The sequence below is a fragment of the Hemiscyllium ocellatum genome, chromosome 16 (genome assembly GCF_020745735.1).
Source record: "Hemiscyllium ocellatum isolate sHemOce1 chromosome 16, sHemOce1.pat.X.cur, whole genome shotgun sequence".
Lineage (NCBI taxonomy): Eukaryota > Metazoa > Chordata > Chondrichthyes > Orectolobiformes > Hemiscylliidae > Hemiscyllium > Hemiscyllium ocellatum.
The window spans coordinates 53,857,078-53,871,821 of NC_083416.1; the positions used below are offsets into that span (position 1 = coordinate 53,857,078).

The window sequence follows — 14,744 nt, forward strand, 5'->3', positions numbered from 1 at the left end:
CCACTAGGCTACTGGATTACTAGTGACATTACCACTATACTATCAGTCCCCTGCATTGTTTTTATGATTTAATGGTATATACTCGTGGACAATAATTTCCACAGTAGGCAACAAAGTGCTCAGATGTTCCATTGTGTAAACTCTTAATTTGGAATGTGGTAAGACTATGTTGCAAAGTAAAGTTTGTCCCCCTCATCTTAAGTCCAACAAGCTAAATCAAAAGCAAGAGGAGGGCAAAGGGGGAAAGTCACTCTCAGTTGTGATAGCCTGTAATAATCTAGTGGCTGGCTGGCAGGACTTGTCATTGGTCGGTTCCTCAATTTGAGGATGATACCCACTCAGGGTCCTTGGGATATATTATAGGTCTCCACATGACTGATCAGGCTAATTTTCAACTCTCTGATCTTTAGGCATGTGGGAGATGAAGATCCCATGAGATAGGGGATCCAGAGGCAGTCGTCGTTGTGCATCATCATTAAGGTGGAAACTCAAATGGTTTGATAAAGCTTGATAGATAATTGTTGCCTTTGTGAAAGAATGGTAACAGGCATCTCCCAATTATCAATTCAATGCTGCGGCACTTTACGGAGAGTTTCAGGGTGTCTTTGAAGTATTTTCTTTGTCCTGCTCTGGAACACTGGCTATTTAAGGATTGGGTGGAAAGAATCTGATGCGGATAATTTTCAACCAGACGGACACAATGTCCAGTCCATCGAAAAGGACTTGCAAGAGTTTTATCTGGATGCTCAGAGTTAACCTCAAGATGGACTTTGGCATTTGACAGTCTTCCCAATGAACAAAGGATGTGGTGCAGCAACGGATGATGAAATTTCTCTAGCATTCTTATAGGTCATAGATGCATAATGACTAATGATAAACTACACAGGGGATGTTGTCTTTAAAATAAAGGTCCAAATAAAAATAATTTGATGACTGTATGATTGCTTGTTAAATAAGAAAGTCTATAATCCAAGACATCAGGAATGAAGAAGCAAAAAAGTTAGGTGTCACTATGATTGTAGGACATAGAGTAGACAAAAGGAACAATAAAATCTGCAAAACATCAATAGTATTAATTTAGCAGTCATTGATCACTAATACAAGGTCTATATTTCTGTTCACTCCATACTCCCTCCTATTTAGTCAGTCTACAACCTTCTCATCTCTTTAGTTCTGAAGTTAGTGACCAAAACTGGGCTACACATTTAGAGGTTCTGGAAGCTCGCTGATATTTTGTCAAGTTAAGATCCTTTGTTAACATTACGGCACAATGCAACTGTTTTTCACTCAATGGCCACACGCGCACACTTTAAAGCAGGGTATGTTATGATTTTTTGGAACTCTTAGTGAGGGACACTGATTATGACTGTAAGCTACCATTCTTGCCCAAGTTTAAATCAAATTACATTTGACAACCATCAGAGATTGAACAAGGGTCATTTTTTAGTCTATGTGGCTCAGTGATATTTTGCACAATGAGTGTTCTTGAATATTGATGCAAAAAGTAGTTCCAAGTCAGAAATTCACAAATGATTGGCAAAGCAGTTGATTTGTGCTGGGACCAGAGATAATCTCTTTCTGTCATTGTGCAAATCTAACTCTCCCACATCTGGAAACCAGGTGGGAAAATGAATGCAAGAAACAGAAATGCAGATAGGGTTCAGGTAAGAGCTGGGACTACAAACTCTTTATAACAGCAACATCACCCAATGGATTTATTAGTCAGGGGCTGCTTACACATAAAAACAGCAGCCTGTGAACTGAACTTGCCCGAGCCCCCAGCCACTTGCTTGGGTTGGCTTGAACTAGTTCAGCTCAGGGGAATGACACAGGTGTAAATCCTTATCTGGTGGAACAGCAACAAGGTCATTCTAACGGTGGCCTTGGAATGAACCTATAATAAAAAGACACAGGCTTGCCACATGAGCTAAGTAATAACCAGGAGAAAACACCACAGTTTGGGATTTGGAGCGTGCCAGTCACCGAAAACTCTGGAGATCAACCTTCGCGGAGTTGAGGACCCCATGCTTGGAAGCATGGAGATTACACAGAGGACCTGGAAGATCGCTTGGCTAGTGTGTGCTCTTATTCTTGGGATTAGCCTTTAAATGCTTTTCCTGTTCAGGGAGCGTCAGAGAAAGCTAGTGTGTGAGCACATCGATTTTAGTCTTCTATGATTTGCATGCCTGACGTTAACCTTTTCTTAACCAAATGGTGTGAATTGTATGGGTAAAAAATGAGGTCTGCAGATGCTGGAGATCACAGCTGAAAATGTGTTGCTGGTTAAAGCACAGCAGGTTAGGCAGCATCCAAGGAATAGAAAATTCGACGTTTCGGGCATAAGCATTCCTGATGAAGGGCTTATGCCCGAAACGTTGAATTTCCTATTCCTTGGATGCTGCCTAACCTGCTGTGCTTTAACCAGCAACACATTTTCAGGTGTGAATTGTATGTCTGTTTTAACTAAACTAATAAAGTTAGTGGGTAGTTGATACAGATTTGACTCTTGAGCTTATGCTCGAAACATTGACTCTTCTGCTTCTCAGATGCTGCCTGACCAGCTGTGCTTTTCCAGCATCACACTTTTTGACTCTTTTCCTCTTTAGGCCAAGCTAACAACTGTTGTCGAGGGCGGTAACTGGTCAACAGACTAAAAACAGTAGGTGATAATATAATTTCCACAGGCTACCTGTAAACTCAACTTTCCGTCAAAGAGTCAATATATCAGTGATCAAAGTTTGTGAGAAGATTTGTAGCTTGGGTGCTCGTTATTGTGGTTCTGTTCGCCGAGCTGGGAATATGTGTTGCAGACGTTTCATCCCCTGTGAACGTTTCGTTACAGTGAATTATTATTTCCATCCTCATCCCCACTAACACGTAATATAAATCAATTTGTACACAAGATACTCTTCACTTAGATAGACATGGTTTTGCAATCTCATGTAGCCAACCACAAAAAAAATTCTCAGCATTTATCCTGTTAAACTGCTGCAGCTTTGCTAGATGTGTGTTGAAACTCTCTCTGATTTGGGTTTCTGATACAATTCTAGCAAACTGACAGCAGCGATGGAAGAATTTGAAGGACTTTACCTGGCTGACAAAAAAAAAGTTCAGAATGAGAGAGAGAGAGGCAAAATCAAAATGAGAAAGGAGTTGAGAAATTTGCAGGAGAGAAAGTAAAAGAAAAGAGAAGTCAAGAAAAGGGGCAAATAGAGCGAATGAACAGAAAAAAGGTATAAGCAAAGATAAATGGTGAAAGGATAAACAAAGAAAAGCCTAGAGAGTCTATCTGTGTGTAGTGCCACAAAGTGATAAAGACAGATTCAGGTGAATTTTAACCCATTCAGTGGGAGTGGGACTAACACGTAGGTACAAGAGTCTGCCAATACTTACAGACATAGTTCTGTTTCATTGTAACTTGCCTGTCGCCAACTGAACCAGATTAACTCTTTTAAAAAGGTGTGAAGGTGCTCACTGGAAGCAGGTAGAATTTCTTGACTACTTGTAATTCATTTCCACAGGAACATATATATTTAATATCAAGTAGTTGAGGGCACTTCCAATCTATGGAGGGCTAGTATTTTCAGATGGCCATGGGAAGCAGAAACTAGACAATCTTTTTTGAGGAGCCAGAGATTGTTTTACCATACTAATGTGAAAATGACAGAGGAATGGATCATTTCACCAATTCCACATTCACCAGTTTACAACCACAGCTAAAGCAGGGAACTAAGATGATAGCTCTCCCAAAGCACTCTTATATTTCACTTCGTTCACCAATGTGATTGCACAACTCGTAAGCATGTATATGAGGCCACTGTATTAGAATAAATCACTTACATTTATGATTAATTTCTATTCAAACTCTGGAACAGGTTCAATTTATTATACATTTGCACTTAAAAGCTAGTACTTCCAAATAAACCTGTTGGACTACAACCTGGTGTAGTGTGATTTTTAATTTAATCTACCCCAGTCCAACACCAGCACCTCCACAGGTGAAGTCAGTATTAACCACTGTACTTGTCCATGTCCTTAATGCACAAAAATATCCACACAATAATGTTCAGGATTATAAAATAACATAACAAATTATCATTGGCTCTATTGTAGTTTGCGAGAGGTGTAGTTAGCTAAAATCTTATACTCACCCTCTCCAAATCTTGTCGAAGATGTGTGAAGAGTCGCAGTCGTCGGTATAAGATGTCCTGTTCTTGCTGGGCGAGATTATCCACTTCGTCGGTTTTTGGAGCCAGCAGCGGTTTGTTGAAATTTGACTTTCTCTTGAGTCTCCAGTACTGATAGAAAAAATCCACCAGGACATCAGACACTTGCAGCTGCTGGGCCACATCGGCAGGATTTACTAGCTCATAGAACTCCTCCTCAAGTTGTTGCAGCTTCTGTTTCCTCAGGCTCGCTTTCTCCAGGTCACACTCACTCTGATTCACCTCTACCATCCCTTCAGTGGTTGTGGAGAGCTGCCGTGTATCGTTCAATTTGCTCATAGTTTCGTCCCGTTTGCTGCAGGAATTGGTGATAGTGCTGCTGTGTTCCAGGCAATAGGACTTAAACTTGACTTCATCATTCTCTGCAAGAATAGTCCTCATTTCCAAATTATGGTCAAATGCACATGTCACATGGAATGCTGTTATACAGGAAGCCATTGAGCACTAGAAAGAGGAATAAAAGTAAATACTCATCAGTGTAATGATTCACTTAATAAGAATACTCCAAAGAGAACATCTATACCTGCAGCATTTGATTTAGTTTACGGTTTTCAAGTTTACCTCCAAGTTAACCAGCTGACCTCCATTTTTTGATGATGACAGGACAGCTCCAGCATGGGGCAAGTGGTGTTAGGCAGGGTTTAAGACTCCAAACCACAAAATATAAAGGAATCAAAAATCAGTCTTTGTGAGATTTAAATATTTAACTATTGCACCCTTTGGTACTAAGATTTGAAGATGATATATGCAAATGGTTTGAAGCTGACAGCTTGCCATTTTAATGAAATGGCAAAAGTAGCTTCAAACAATTGGCATGAACTTGTTCCATCTGTTTTTAATGCTTCTTCATCCAAAGGATATGCTTTCAATTCTGATTTTTGAGTCTGATCAGAAACTGTTTGTCAAAAGCTTCTACTTTATAATGCTTCTGAGGGGTTCCTGCACTTTGTTAGAAGTTCCATCAATTATACCTTTGAATAACATCCCCAAACAAGTCACAAAGTTAAGCTAATCAATCAACACAACAGAAAAGCAGGCTGTTTTGTGTTCAAACTCTAAAACTAGGAAAGGCCTTTTTCCAATTTTTAAAGGATTGCAAACTGCAGTCAGTTGAAGCAATCCTATTCTCCTGAAGCATCTTATATGCCTAGCCAATCTAATTAGGCCAATGATATCGTCCTGAGGATATGCACATTTCTGTTGTAACCAAGTCCCCCTCCACTACATTTCTGCTGGTGGAATAGTGACAGCCTCACTTCAGTTCAAACCTGAGGAATAGCTCAGAAAGCCCAGAATTACCAGTGTCAGGATAGATGAGAATGTGAAATTTATGACCACATAGCTGGTTTAGGTGATTACTATAGATCTATTAAAGGGAAGGTGAATGAATGCATGAGGGAGAGAGTAATAGACCAGCTATGTTGTTGGGACTAGACAATGTAAGGTGGAAGATGCTATGCTATCACTTTAAGAGGGACCAGGCTAAGTCACCAGCATATAGTACATGTGAGTAGCAGCCATCACTATCTAGTTTACAGTATGTAGTGTGAGGGAGAGTTGCTGGGCTTTCCTCTAGTAGTATTTGCTGAATTTCTGTAGCAAATCTGCCTGCTGTGCAATCCCAAAACAGATTTTCAAATAAACAGAAGCTATTTCAGTCCTGGTGTGACACTGGTTACTGTATGAATGTAAACTCAAAGCACTCAAACACTAGATCTGTTGGACCAAACTGTTTCTGTGCTGCAAATTCCATGTAGAAGTAAAACCAAAGCTATTAAGATTAACTTAATTTCTTTCAAGTGAGAACATTCAAACATATCCGCAATAATGTTATATGCAAAACTAGCTCTCACTTTGATATGTCTACGCTGTTATCCCTCCATTTCTTTCCTGTCCATTTTCTCTTTTCACCTGAGAGTCTAATAGATACAGTTCTCCAAGTAGCAGTGGTCTGTGGGTAAATGAACATCTGTAATGTATGAGCTTAGACAATGATCATTGGGGGCTGTTTGCCCACAGATGGCATTACACTGCAATCCTGATTATGTCTTCAGTCCACAAAGATGCACATTTGGAAAATGTTGTTCAGCAGAGATTGGTAGTGGAAACCCAGATGAATGTTTTTCTTCCTCACTCTGGAGTGCTGTGTCAACCTGTAAAGCTCTGACTGTTGCTTTGGTTAAGATCAGCTAATTTAGCACAGATTAAGTAGGGAAGGTGGATCTAATTTGGAGCATTATTGTTTGTATGAGTCAGCCATTCAATGCCTTAATAAACTATCACCACTAAGAGAATCCAAGACAGTTACACTCCAAGTTTCCATAAAGATGTCCATGATGAGTCAAAATAAAGATCCAGACAAAAGATGCAGGGAGCTAATTATCACACAAGGTATAGTATGGAGCTTTAATCACTTCTATAACACCTACCAGAACAAATGGCATTACACTCTGATTGTAGTTGTAGAACAACACTGAAAATAGACAAATATATTCACACTGACCTGAATACATGTCCCAGTCCGTTCACTGCAAAGGCTACAAGACAGAGCCCATCTGCTAGCAGGAATGTGTGACACCTTTGTAATGGGTTCCATCTTCTCAGGGCAACCTATACTTACCTAAAAAATATTGAAACACAGTAAAACGTAATTAGAGAGAGCATGCAATATTTGTGGGCATCTTTTCTTGTCTTTTTTATATTCATAGACTTAGGACCTATCTTGTTACTGTAACAGCAGAAATCTTTCCACAGCATCTACCCATATCGTGTAACTGGTCGCTACAACACGTTTGATTCAGGGAGATTCTGCAAACTGCTAAATGGTCAAAATTGGACATTGACATCACTGGTCCTAGTTTGTGGCCTGCTACTATCATGTTGCGTACTTATTACATAATTTCTTTTCTATATATTCTATTTGTCAGGCAGAATTGTAACTCAAGCTTGGCAATGTAAATCACAAAGCAAGTACTGTAAAGGATCTAAATCAGCAGCTAATTGGCATCTGACATTTTTTGACAGAAGATCAACCTAGTCTATTCAGACAACCACCCTATAACATAGAATTGGCACTGCATTTTCTTTTGACAGTGTAGCTTTCCAGAAATAAAACAGAACATACAAAAAATCGGAAATAAAACAGTAAAACTGAAAATGCAGTGAAGTCAATCAACATTTGGATGACAATTGATTTATTGCACATTTGTATTGCTTTCTAGTTTTAGTTATTACTGTAAATTTGATTAGTTTATACTTAACATACTTTCATATCTAAACCAATGGCAACTAATGCCTTTTATGAAGCAAACACTAATTTTTGTGTGGAGCACTCACAAATCAAAGTGATTTCCCAGCATAACGGATCACCAGAAAACAAATCCAGAACAGATAGCACACACAGTTAAATACAGGGCAAGGTTCTCTTGACTGCTCAACTTCATGCCTTAACTCTAGACTCAAGATTGTGAAATTAAACCTTCTTTTATTATTCCAGGGCAGTTAATATGCCTTCAAGGTGTAATCACAGAAAGATAACAGCATAGGATGTGATCCAGTATGTCTGTGCTGGGTCTCCGAAAGAGTAGCTCACTTGGTGGCACTTTCCTGCCTTTCCCTGGCAGTCCATTCTCCTCTTTCAAATAACCCATCCCTCTTGACTACCTCGATTGAACTTGCCTTCAGCACACCTTCAGGCACTGCATTCCAGATCTAAGCGCTCGCTGTGTGAAAAAGCTTTCTCTCATGCTATCCCTGCTCCTTTTCCAATGACTTTAAGTACGCATCCTTTCATTCTTGATCCCTCCATCAAAAGGAAAAGTTTTTCTCCTAATCTAGTCTGTCCAAACTCCTCAGGATTTTAAAAATCACCGTCCAATCTCGTTTCAACCTGCTCTTGCCCTGGGAAACAGTCCCAGTGTCTCCAATTCTTCTCCATATGATAGGTCCCTTGTCCCTAGAACCATTCTTATCAATCTTTTCTACACCCTTTCCATTGTTTTCGCATCCTTCCCAAAGTGTTGCATCCAGAACAGTGTTATACACAATTTAATGTAACATCCTTGGTCATGTACTGAGTCTCATTCCTGATGGGTTTATGCCTGAAATGTTGATTCTCTTTCTCCTCAGATGCTGCCTGACCGGCTGTGCTTTCCCAGCACCACACTCTTTGATTCCTTGGTCTTGTACTGAACTTGACTACTTGTAAAGCTTAGGATACTTTATATTTTATTAACCACTTTATTGACATGTCCTTCCATCTTTAGTGATTTATAAATACCTAGCTGCCTCTGTTTCTGTACCCCCTTTAGAATTATGCTTTCATTTTATATTGTCACACCATTCTTTCTATTGACTTGAATCACTTCACATTTCTCTGCATTAAATTTCACTGGCTATTTGTCCATCCATTTCACTAACCAGTCTATATGCTTTGAAATAACTATTTTTCCCCCAATTCGCTATACTTCCAAGTTTTGTACTGTCTTCAAATTTTGAAATTGTTTCCTGCACACCAAAGTGTGCATTTAGGTAATTAGAAGATAAATCCGGAAGAGAAGGGTCACAACACTACTGTCTGTGGGCCCTACTACAAATCCTCCTCCAGCCCAAAGACACATCCATCAACCGTTGTTCTTTGCTTTCAATCTTTCAGCCATATTATTGCTGTGTCTTTCTTTCCGACAAGCTCTAATTTACTTCTCATTTCTGTTGTGCATTATTTAATTGGATGCCTTTTGCAAGTTCATATACATCACATCAATGGCATTGCCTTCACCGATATTCCATTACCTCATCAAAAACCTGAAGCAAGTTAGTTATAAAATATTTACCCTTCTCAAATCCATGCTGGTTTTCTTTCATGAATCTGCAGGTAACTTAGCTGAAACATACAAGGTCCTGAGGGTGAAGTAAGGATGTTTCCTTTTGTGGAAGAAACTAGAATCAGTGGTGGCAGTTTAAGAATATGGAGGGGGAATGGGTGTTCATTTAAGAATAAGTTGGGAAATTGTATTTTTCTCTCAGAGGGCTGAGTGTCTTTTGGAACTTTTTTCCTCAAAAAGTGGTGAATACAGAGTCTTTGAATGTCTTAGAGGCAGAGGTGGGCAGATTCTTGGTAAGAAAGGGAGTGAAAGGTTAGCAGGGACAAACAGCACCGTGGAATTGAGGTGACAATCCAATCAGCCACCACCTATCCTGTTAAATGGCACAACAGGCTGAAAAGGCCACTCCTGCTCCATTCCTCGAGCAATTACTCATCTTAATTCATATTATCTTTCCTAGGAGCATTCCCACCATCTTGGCTGAACTGACTACATTTGATGGCAACAATCTTTACACTATTCAGGCAATACATAAGTTCCTTCAGCTCATTTTGTGTCATCTTTCTCGCCAATACACAGGAGCCAATTACTCTTCTAATAATCTAATTATAAAACACCCATGGTCTTCCTGCAATTGCTGCAATTGGAATCTGCACAACATAACTTCAGCAGAAAGATGAAACAAATATGCAGCGATGCCTTATGGCAATAAAGATGGGTTCACTGCATGCGTGTGAATATCCTAACACTCCATCACAGAAAATGTGCAATGACAAAATATTAAGTCATTAGACCTCCACTGGGTATCATTTATTTTAAATAAAGTGAATAAGAACCACTAGAATTTCAGTGCAAGCTCACATTCACACTTCTTCCTGATTTGGATGGGATTGTAGATACATAAAGCAATTTTATTCTTTTGCTTCCCAATTAGTTTGGGTTTATCAAACCAAGGGAAGTTTGTGCAAATATAACACATCTAGCCCTCCGAGAAGAGGTATTGACCTGGCAAATTCAGAGAAAGGCCTCTTGTTGGGAGAGCAGGAGAAACCTTAATCTTAAACCTCAGAAGAGTATCAATGTTGCATCAATTTCTTTTGCTACATTAGCCACTTCTGTGGTCTCCGAATGAGATGGCGAGTTGCTATCAAATTATGAGCAGATCAGTTCTCTCATTCTCATTCACATTCATTTCAAATGGGACATCTGCAACCAACTGAGGGGAAATACTTCATCAGATTCAGATGAGAGAGCTGTGTTGAATCTGTTATATCATTTAATTCTCATGAACGCATTTAACATGCAAGGAACAGAATTTGTGAAAAAAATTCCAATAGTTTACAGAGAAAACTTTCACTCACATAGTTTCACTAACCTCTTAGTGTTTAATTCTAGAAAAACGTAACATGATCACATCATTCACACAATGCCAATTCTCAACTATTTTCCTATCAACTAAGTATTTATTTTGCTTGTTCAACAGGAAAAGTCCTGGAGAACCCTTTGTCTCATAGTGTGATCTATAGTAGTTTGTCAAGAGCCTTCTGTTAATCTGCATGAAGATGGATGTCTTACTTCAGGTATCCATAAGGCACAGCTAACATGGACCCACTTTGTGCCACTGCGTGTTGGCTTCAAAGCACCTCCTCTCTTGGGACACAGCAAACACTTCGGTTGAACCCCCAGGGCACATGTCCGACACAACCAGCTGCCAAGGGGCACTTTCAAGATTCCATAACATGCCTGTCATGATTTAAAAAATAGTAAATGGTCAGATGTCTCCTGTGAGAACCCGAGCAAATAAACCTTTATGTAGATAACTGTGAAATTGTCATAATCAAAGTTAAAAATCACAACACCTGGTGATGGAGCAGCGCTCCGAAAGCTAGTGCTTCCAAATAAACCTGTTGGACTATAACCTGGTGTTGTGTGATTTTTAACTTGGTCCACCCCAGTCCAACACGGGCACCATCACATCATGTCATAATCAAGTCAGCATTCAACTGAATCCTTCATAGAATTAACCATCTTAGCTGACGTTTGAATAAGTATTTAAATGGGATACGTAAAATGAATTGGAGATTTCCTCTCACATATAACGGATAGCACTTAAATTACCTTTTTTTAAATTGGAACGAGACAAGTTACTGTTAAGACAAACAACATATACATACTGTGAGGATAATTTCAACAGTTTTTCTGCTGTAACTTTGAAAGATAATGCGGAATAACACAAATAGCTATCTCTGGCAAATTTTTGGAGCTTGGATCTTCTATTAAAATTATGGCAGAGAACCTAAAGAAATTCAGGATGGGTGTTTTGTCAGACATCATACAAACCAGTTCGCTACTGTCTGAGAATTAGCAAACTCCAGGCCACTATATTTTATTTCCGAGTATTTACCACACCTGTGATGTGTGTGCGCGCAAGCAGTTGGTAATCACAGTTTAAAGGATCAAATCCTGGCATTTATCATCAAATTAAAAGCCTAATGTTGACCTAAATCCCAAATGTAGGCTTGAAACTTGATAATTTCAGAGCTCTAGCGCAAAGCAAACACTATTTAAATTTCGACAAAAGTGAAGCAATAGTACAAATGGTACGTTATTTATTGCACTCTTTCTTGCTGGTTACAGCACAGACGGGGTAAAATGGATTACTACTACCTTTTTTTAAATGCAAAATATTGCACTGTAGCACATCTTCAGTGTATAGCAAGGTATGAATGGGGAGATTTGGAAACAGTGGGCAAAGTTTTGGTCAAAGTGATGTTGGAGGAAATTGTAAAGGTGAAAAGGTTACAGTTTAAGGGGCAGATGAAAGAACAAAATTATTATGACTGTTGAAAACTTAAAAAAATACACATTGCAGGAATCAAATAGTGCTGCTCTGCTTTGTTAGAGTTCTGTACTAAAGCATTCAACTTATTCAGAACTGATTAAATGGTTATGCCACTCCATTCCCTTATACATATTTTGTGGAGCTATTTGCAGTATACATTTATTTGCCAGCTGCATTTGTTGAGCGAATGCCATTTAGAATCATATAACTATTTAACATAGCTAAGCCAAGTACAGCTTTAAAATTATTTTGCTCTGGCATAACTTCAAATTAATCTAGAACTTAATGTGGGCTTCAATGAAACTAGACAGCAGTCTAAATTCAGCAGAGATTAGGGTCAAGTCTGCCATACAAGTAGGAAAGAAACTGTGCCGCTGGTTAGTTTCATGCTGAGTGGTAGTTTGGTGGGGGGGAAGTACCTGTTGTTCAGGAGCTTTGAGGAAATTTGTGGTTTGTAATTACAGTAAATACACTTTTGTACAGATTACTATTTAAGTACCTGATGAAGATATGGGGAGGGTACAGTACAGATTCAACAGAATGACACCAGGGACTAAGGGTTAAATGCGATATTATATTGTATAAATTTAATATTGATCATGTAAAAGACATGATGCTTTCCTCCAAGACCAAGTGTCAAATGGTAAAGCGTTTGTGTTTGATTCCTGGGTCTTCCTATCTTTTCCCTTACATCAGGCGGTAGAACTACACCCAGCCTCATCAAAGACTCAAGGTTCACTTACCAAAGCAGCCCCTGGTTTTAAACTCAAGGAAATGTTTAAACCACAGAGCATAACACCAAAGGTACAGAATGCAGTATTTATGGTCAGCTTGATACTTAGACATGTTGTATAATGCAGGGGAAACTGTAGAACCTTTACTTAGAAATGTTTACCAGGAGAACAAGTAAATATTGTGAATTCCATTGAACAGTAAGGATGTTGTATGTTGAAAATATAGGCTTGATAGACTTAGTGGCCTTCTGTATTATCATTCTGACTGTGCATCATCATCCTACATTCTCATGTTAGATGTATATTAGGCTTTAGAGTAAAGCTCCATAGATTATGTTCCAATTTCAGAAGAGCATTCCTTTTTCTCACATCTGTTGCCATTACGTGTCAATGCACCTAGACGATCAAAATAAGAAGTTGTATTCATAAACATTTGCACAACATTGAAGATATGATCAAACAACGGCATTTACCTGGTGAACGCAGATGTTACATTTGTCACAGAAAACCATCTCATTACCATCTTCTCCCTCTGGGGAACGGCAGACATCACACACCACATCCTCATCGTATTCAATCCCGAGACCTTCTTCTGTCTCAATTGCCAGGTTCATATTCTCTTGGCACTGACTTTCTAACTCCTCAATGATCCTTTCCATCATCAGTTCATCAACTTCAAGCATTCCTGGCAAAACAAATGTAATTACTGTCTTGTTATGATGATATGGGCTTTAGCAGAGATCTTATTTTTAAATGTACTTAAGCAGCCTCTCTAATGCAGCTCACCCCTTTCCACACACAGATGCAATTCATCCAGCTGTAGCTATGGATACAGAAAAAGAAACCTTCTCGTTTCAATCAGTCTATGCTGCCACATATCCTTCACCTGAGTAAATCATATTGACCCACTATGTTCTAATGTCCCTTCACCCCCTTTACCCGATCCAACCTAAATGAGTACTGCCCATTTCTGCTACAACCTCTAACCCGCAAGTTTCTTTCACAGTGGCACAGCTTTGTGCAAGAAGTTTCTCTTAGCCTCTATTCAAGGTCTCTGTTCAGTTAAACTTTGTACTTATGCTCTTGAGTTCTGAGCATTGTAGTTTATCTGGATATACTGATCCTAGAGAGGGGACAGTCCAGATTCAACGGAATTACATCGGGGCTTAAAGGGTTAAGTTTCAGATTGCATAAAATGGATCATTGGATCTGGTTTTAGACATTTGTGGGTGATCTAAATCAATGTGTTTAAAATTACAAATGAATTTACAAGGATAGATATGGAGGGTCCAAAAGGGAGATGGTGATATTATGAATGGTCTTGCAATCCAGAAGCCTAGGTCAATATTCTGGGGACATGGGTACAAATCCCACCATGGCAGCTTATGGAATGTAAGTTCAATTCATAAAATCTGGAACTCTCAGCAATGAAGGCTAAAATGACATGAAATCCCATCTGGTTCATTGGTTTCTGCCAGGTTCGGCCTACATGTGACTCCAGACACACAGCAATGTGAACGACACTTAACTGCCGTCTGAAATGGCTGAACAAGCCACACAGTTCAAGGGGCATTTATAGACGGGAAACAAGTCCTTCCCTATAATACCCACAACACATGAAAACATTTATTGCAATGGAGTAAACAGAACAAAGGTTTTCAAATAGAAATAGACACTTTTGCCACACAAAGTGTAATGGAAATCTGGAATACTTTCCACCAAGCAGCTCGAGATGCTGCTCAATACAAGTTTTCAAGAGGAAGATACACAAGTTGTTGTAATATAACGTTACTTAAGAATATTAAGTAGAGGTGGCCAAAGAAGATCGAGAAACAAATTAGTCAAGGTTAATGAAACGGCAGAACAGCCTCAAGAGGATGAATGGCCAACTTTTGCAAACCATATTTTAAACCCATATTCTAAAGCAGCCTTGCAATAAATAAATAAGGTATGTAGGCTCAGTTTGACTGTCTATATGTCACTTACATTTTATTCAGTGGAGGCACAGTGTAAAAAAGGCAGTCAATTTAATTGTATCAGTTTCCCTTGACAACAATTATGTTCAAATTTCTCCTGTAGTTTCTAAGGTTTTGCAATTTCCTCCTACATTTCAGGATCT

At 39.0% G+C, this 14,744-nt stretch overlaps 1 protein-coding gene across 2 annotated transcripts in view; it reads right to left on the reverse strand.

The window, feature by feature from the left end:
• The window catches only part of jade2 (jade family PHD finger 2), a 197,453-nt gene that overhangs the window by 64,081 nt on the left and 118,628 nt on the right, over positions 1–14,744 (reverse strand). For both annotated transcript variants that reach the window (XM_060837269.1, XM_060837270.1), the window contains exons 7-10: positions 13,099–13,310; positions 10,625–10,792; positions 6,730–6,846; positions 4,152–4,670 (exon numbers count right to left, since the gene is read on the reverse strand). In XM_060837269.1, coding sequence (XP_060693252.1) covers positions 4,152–4,670; positions 6,730–6,846; positions 10,625–10,792; positions 13,099–13,310 — 1,016 coding nt within the window. The remainder of the gene's footprint in view (positions 1–4,151; positions 4,671–6,729; positions 6,847–10,624; positions 10,793–13,098; positions 13,311–14,744) is intronic.